The 6,386-nt window shown below is 38.7% G+C and overlaps 1 protein-coding gene across 2 annotated transcripts; it reads left to right on the forward strand.

The window, feature by feature from the left end:
- The first annotated feature begins 830 nt into the window (after positions 1–830).
- Positions 831–2,795, forward strand: LOC134507256 (cytochrome P450 2C16-like). Of its 2 annotated transcripts, XR_010068888.1 has the most exons (4): positions 831–845; positions 1,064–1,353; positions 1,984–2,146; positions 2,440–2,795. XR_010068888.1 is itself a non-coding variant. In XM_063317767.1 (3 exons), exons 1-3 carry the CDS (start codon positions 1,192–1,194, stop codon positions 2,670–2,672), a joined length of 558 nt encoding a protein of 185 aa, XP_063173837.1. In that variant the 5' UTR covers positions 989–1,191; the 3' UTR covers positions 2,673–2,786. The 2 variants fall into 2 exon arrangements, 1 of the variants encoding a protein (XP_063173837.1); XM_063317767.1 differs by lacking the exon at positions 831–845 and having other exon boundaries at positions 989–1,353; positions 2,440–2,786.
- Positions 2,796–6,386: the final 3,591 nt, after the last annotated feature.

Here is a 6,386-nt window from a genome sequence, read left to right on the forward strand (position 1 = left end):
AAATTGCTGTTGCTCCAATGGCTCTGTTCTTGGGCTGCAGGACTTGGTGTTCTCTTGGCACAGAACACCCTATCTGATCTCACACGCAGAGATCAAAGCCAATAATGCAAAACTTTGGACTCTTCTGGAGGTCAAGCCTTCCTATTAAACCTCTCAGGAATATCATTTAAGCCGAGCAGGCAGCAGGGAAAAGTTTGCAAATTTTGCTTACAAATGGGGGTGGAAACTTCTTTGTGTGACCATGTTCTGCACCTCACGAGGTTTTTGGGGACACGATGGTGGTAGGGGAGCCGCACACAGCTTCCTCAGAAGCATGGCCAAGGCCAGAGTTTCCTTTTTTGTTTCTTTGCATTGGAAGGAAATCTTACCATGTCCGTTCCGAGCCGGGAATGAAAGTTCTTATTGCTTGACCAGAGATAATTTTATTTTCCAAGAGCATGTGCAGAGTCTGCTGGCTGGAGGTGGCCACGCTCGCATTTCCCCCACAAGCCCTTTGTATAGGAGGGCTTGGCTGTTGTTATGTGAAAGTGTTCCTGCCCTCTAGGAACTTCTGAGAAAAGGGGGGTGGCTGACCACAGAGCGCCCCCTCTCTGAAATCCAGATTTTACTGGATTTCAGAGAGGGGGTGCTCTGTAGTCAGCCCGCCTGCTGTTTGTGGTTCCCTTTCTGATAGCCCACGTTCCCTGCTTTGCTGCGGCTTTGTCTGCTAGCCTGGACTGTCCACCTTGGAAGGGATCTTTGTCATTTGATTATGGAGATCTGTTTGGCTGTTCACCTGAATGGCTCTGCTCAATGCTGTGAATGAGCAGCCCTTTGTGTTCCAAGTCTTCTGATCAAAGCTGAAGGTAATCCTTGCCTAAACAGTTGAGCTTCCTTTTCCATTTTAATCTCTGGCATCCCTTTTTGCGTTGAACCGGTTCTGTTTTGTAGCTTTGAACCTTGTACCTTGCCCAAGGGGAAGGCAATATTGCAGGAAGCAGTCTTTTGAAAATGGTCTGGTAGAGAAGGGGGAGGGATTGCCTCGAACCCTTCCAGCATTTCTTTGGGTTTCTTCTTTTAACAGTGTTGCCTTCTGCTTGGTTAGTTGTGGGGCACTCTTCTCCAGATTCATGGAAAAAAGATAACATCTTTAGCTGATTTGCCAGAGACACAGCAGCAGGGAATTGCCAAGTGAGGCTTCCTGCTTTGAAGATGGCTCTTTTCAGCTGGCTGGTTGCTCTTTGCCTCCTCCTCCTCCTCTCTTTCTGGAAGAGCCAACGTCCCAAAGGGTTCCCTCCCGGACCTTGGCGCCTGCCCCTGATCGGGAATGTGCTTCAGCTCACTGCGAAGGACCTTCTGAAGACCCTGGATCAGGTAAGGCTGCTTAGCTGCTCTTATATGAAACTCCATGGAGTGAGTCTGCCAAAATTTTGCAGCTGCAGAAAGAAGTGGAAGGGACGGGTGTCTGTTAACTGTTCTACATGAGACCCCATTTTTGCTCGCCACAGGATTTAGAGAGAAACATTTAGAATCTTATGGAGATGGGAAAGTAGCTGCCGTCTGATGTAGAGGAATTGGAATTCCCCATGGAATCGAACAGCTTCTGAAAGATTAATTCAGAATTAGGTTCACTTCAAAGTTCCCAAATGAAACCCTAACCCTTCCAAAAACTACTGGGGAGATTTGGTATTTTAGAAGGTGAAAGAAGGGTGTCGTCTTTCTGCACAAATGAGTAGTTTATGATTCAGTTTGAGCTGAACCCTACCGTGCTGGACAGTTTTTGTCCAGTCTCCCAGCTCCCTTTTGGGGAAAGTTTTGCATAATGTTCACCTGTGAACAAATGGGAAGGGGTATTGGGCAAAGACTTTGGGGAATGGAGCACAATGAAGCTCCGGGTAAATTCTCAATCTCATCCTTGATGATTTATTATGTGGCAACATTGCAGTTTTTGGTCCCAACCGATTTCCTAATGCCTCTGTGCTAATCCTGGCTACTTCATTTCAGCTGGCAAAAAAATATGGCCCTGTCTCCAGTGTTTATGCTGGAGGAAAACCTGTAATCTTTATTCATGGATTTCCTTCAGCAAAAGAGGTCCTGGTGATAAAAGGCACAGAATTTGCTGGGAGGGCAGAATTTCCTATAACGGATGACATCACTAATAAAAAAGGTAACTGACTATAATTTCCAAGCCTTTTTTTTCTTTTCCAAATACCTGTTTGGTCTTGTTAAGAGCCCAAGTTAAGTTACCCATTCATTATCTAATCACCAATATTCCTTTTCCTCTGCATTCTGGAATGCTGACCAAAATCTTTTATTAATTGAGCATTAATGTATAACTTGAGTGATTCTCTGTTCATTTACTGATACTATCATTTTTGAAAATACACCTTTGTTTTTTAAATAAGTAAATAGCTGCCGATAAGCAAGACACAAGTGAATGACTGTTGAATGATTTCTTAGGTTTACTGACACAAAGTTATGGTGAAGTATGGAAGGAGCAAAGAAGGTTTTCACTGATGCTTCTCCGAAGCTTTGGAGTGGGCAAAAAATCAATGGAAGAAAAGATCTTGGAGGAGGCGACTTATTTGATTCGGGCATTCACTGAAAACATGAGTAAGCTCCCCTGGGACAGGATGGGATGGTTGGGGAATTGTCCCTTCAGTGTGGCTTCTTTTTCCATAGGACATAGTTGACCTCAAAGTTGACCAGTGAGAAGGTGCATTGATGCAAAGTGGGAGAAGCTCAGAATTCTGGTGGCATAAAATTCCAAACCCTGCTGACCAAAATAAGACCACATCCTTCATTTTGTCTCTTTGATTGTCTCTTTCTCTTTGAAGGCAGATGTCCTGTAACTTTCTTTGTTACTAGCTCTCAGTTGGAATTCTGAGAATCCTTTTGGATGTTGATAGAACTTTGGGGAGAAAGGGGGAGTTTCATCATACTTAAATTGGTGGGCCCAGGGAACAGAACTCTAGTTGCTCACCTCTTCTATTTTGGAATGCTCTTTGCCATCATTCAGTAGGCCTACCTCCCACCATGCTTGCTATTGCCCCTGGGATGTCCTGGTAGCCTTCTGCAACATGATGGTCTCCAAAAGGGTTGGATTAAAAGGCCACATTTGCCTTAGCAGAAATTTGTTCCATTGTGTTGAAAACGACTGTTCATTCACCGCTTCCTTCAAAATATGGAGCCTGTCCCCTAATTTTTGCAGCTGCCCCAAAACATGTATTAATGCCATTGATGTATTCTCTGCATCAGTAGTCCCCAGTCTTTTTAATTATACATTTTCCTGAACAAAACCCCTTCTTCCCTTTGTTTATACTGTGTGTCACTTTGTAACGTGACATCAATCTTTGGGATGGTCTTTGGGAGATGCAGAAGATATCTCAGCCCACAGAAGGAGGGAGGGTGTGGAGGGTTTCCGGTGAGGAGAAAATGGCGATGGGCTGAGTTTTAGTGGAGCTCTGCCAGCTAAAACTCTCAGCGTGGTGTTAAAAGTCGCTCCAGATAATTAAAAGGGGCGAAAAGCGACTTTGGGTGAAGAAGAAGCAAACGAAAGGCTAACGTGTCTTCCGGACAGCTGATTTATGAAGAGAGCGGTCCGCTCACGTTTTTAGTGAAGCAGGCAATCAGCTGGGAAGCGCTAGTATCAACCACCTCACCTCCTTAATGAATCATTCACAGAACTAAAGAGGAGAAGAGTCTAATCATAGCTATAGAGACACAGAGGGTCTTGGTGAGTTTCATTATTTTGAGACATTTGCTAGAATTACGAAGGGATTTAAAGGACTACTACAATAAACAGGGATTGGACTTATTTATTAATATAAAGGAGCCATTTGCTAGTGACTTGATTTGACTTTTTCCTTACATTGTGGAGGATATACAAAACATAAAAACTTGACTTAAATATTGTATGAACTTAAGGAAACATGAATACTAGAAAGCAAAATAGAAGAGGTTTGGGGTCAGGAGAAAACGACGGAATACGTGCTATGTTCAAAGAATTTTCTTTGAAGACTTTCCAGACAATTCTTCAAAATGTGAATCTAATGTTGGAAAAAAGTTTTGAGGACTTTGAAAAGAAACTGGAACAAAAATTAGAAAAGATGAATGAGAAAATGGAGGGAGAAATTTAAAAAGTGACTGAAAGGGTGGAAGAACTAGAAAGAGTAAGAGAAGATGAACTTGATAGAATAGCATTGTTAGAATTAAGAGATAAACAGTATAGCTTAAGATTTAGAGGCATGCCAGAGGGGAAGGAGGAAGAAATGGAGGAAACAATAATCTAAGCATTAGCAAACTTAATAAATTGGGAAGAGGATAGGATGGCAGGAGAGATAGAAAAGATGTTCCGGGTAAATTCAAAATATGCACATATCCATCAAAAACCTAGAGATGTTCTAAGTGAATTTTCCAGAAGAAAAACAAAAGATATGATCTTGCAGGCACATTTTGAAAATAGGATTAGAATTAAAGGGAAATATATAATCGTACTTAAGGAGATACCTATAAGAATATTGAGAAAAAGAAAAGACTATGCAGGTCTGACAGAGATACTGAAAAGAAATAATATTTCATTCCATTGGGAAAAATTAGAGGGGGTGAGTTTTACTTTTCAAGAAAGAAGGTGCAAATTAAATTCAATGCATAAAATAAAAGATTTCCTGGAAAGACACAGAAAGGAACTAGAACAAAATAAGACAAAAGAGAAAAAGATACAGAGAGAGGTGTCAGCTACGAATTCTAAGGAATACGAGGAGCTACTGGTGTGATGGTAATAAAATATACAACCTGGAATATAAATGGAGCTAATGCTCCACAAAAAAGGAATTTTTTTTTCATTATTTAAAAAAATTAAATCATGATGTTATTTGTTTGCAAGAAATGCATATTAAACACATATTTAAAAAAGAGAGGTAAAATATTTAGTGAACAAAAAGCTAGGAAAAGAATGTGTAACAGCTAATGAGAAGAAAATAAATGGAATTGTATTATATGTGAAACCTTATTTGAAGCCAAATTTATTATTTTTGGATGAACAAGGAAGATATATAGAGATTGACTTAGAAATACAAGGGATCAAAACGATTGTAGTAGGTGTATATGCCCCACATGAAAATAGAAATAATTTCTATGTGAAACTAATGGAGGAACTATCAAAGTATACAGACACAAGCTGGATATTGATGGGGGATTGGAAAGGGGTTACAATACCATTGTTAGATAGGAAATCAGAAAAACCAATTAAAAATAAACAAGGGAAACTCCCAAAATCATTTTTTGAATTAATGGAAAATTTAACATTGGTGGATGCCTGGAGACATAAAAATGGATTAGCAAAGGATTATACATTCTGTTCAGAAAGATTTAAATCTTTTTCAAGATTAGACATGATCTGGATTTCAAAGGATTTAGCAAATAAAATCTCTAAAGCTGAAATTTTACCAAAAACCTTTTCAGATCACAACCCAGTAAATATAATAATTAGGGAAAATTCCAGAAATATTAAATGGAGATTGAATGAAAATATCTTTAAAAAAGAGGAAGTAGTGGAAGAGTGTAAAAAGAAATTAAAGGAATTTTTTGAAATAAATTTGAATAATGAAGTGGACATTAGAACAGTTTGGGATGCCAGTAAGGCAGTAATGAGGGGACATTTTATATCTTTAAATCAAATGATTAAAAAACAATATCAACAAAAATTACAAACAATTATGAATCAGATTAAATTAAAGGAAAGAGAATTGCAGAAAAAACCCTCAGATGATAATTTATTATATCAAATTATTACAGCAACAAATTTCGCTGCTGACAACAAAGGAAACAGAAATGAAATTAAGATATGCAAAACAAAGACACTTTGAATTTGCTAATAAACCAGGAAAATGGCTGGCTTATAAAATAAGGAAAGATAGGGAGAAGAAAATGATTATTAAAATCAGGGAAAATAATGAAGACTTAGTTGATAATAAAAGAATCAAAAAAGCATTTTTTTTCACATTTATATGAAAAACAAGAAATTTCATTAGATAAAATTGAAGAATATTTAAATAAGCAAAATCTTCCCAAACTCTCACAAACTCAACAAGTAATAATTAACAGTCCAATATCAAATCAGGAAATAATAGAAGCTATAAAGAAACTCAAAATAGGAAAAACACCGGGACCTGATGGTATATCGGCAGGATACTACACACACTTTATAGAACAAATTATAAACCCATTTAGAGATTTATTGAATTTGATTATAGATGGATCAAAAATACCAGAGACATGGACTGAAGCTAATATAACACTTATACCAAAAGAAGGACAAGACCCAACTCTAACCAAAAATTATAGACCAGTATCACTGTGAACTTCAGCAAAGGATCGTTACCTTGTCGTGGTGCTGGAGCTTGAGA

This window comes from Candoia aspera, unplaced genomic scaffold (genome assembly GCF_035149785.1).
Source record: "Candoia aspera isolate rCanAsp1 unplaced genomic scaffold, rCanAsp1.hap2 H2.scaffold_112, whole genome shotgun sequence".
Taxonomy (NCBI): domain Eukaryota; kingdom Metazoa; phylum Chordata; class Lepidosauria; order Squamata; family Boidae; genus Candoia; species Candoia aspera.

What these genes read in the sequence shown, in the direction of transcription:
- LOC134507256 (XM_063317767.1), top strand. Translation starts at nt 1,192, where the DNA reads ATGGCTCTTTTCAGCTGGCTGGTTGCTCTTTGCCTCCTCCTCCTCCTC. An exon ending in TTCTGAAGACCCTGGATCAG is followed by an intron (nt 1,354 to 1,983) that starts GTAAGGCTGCTT and finishes ACTTCATTTCAG; the next exon opens with CTGGCAAAAAAATATGGCCC. An exon ending in TGACATCACTAATAAAAAAG is followed by an intron (nt 2,147 to 2,439) that starts GTAACTGACTAT and finishes ATGATTTCTTAG; the next exon opens with GTTTACTGACACAAAGTTAT.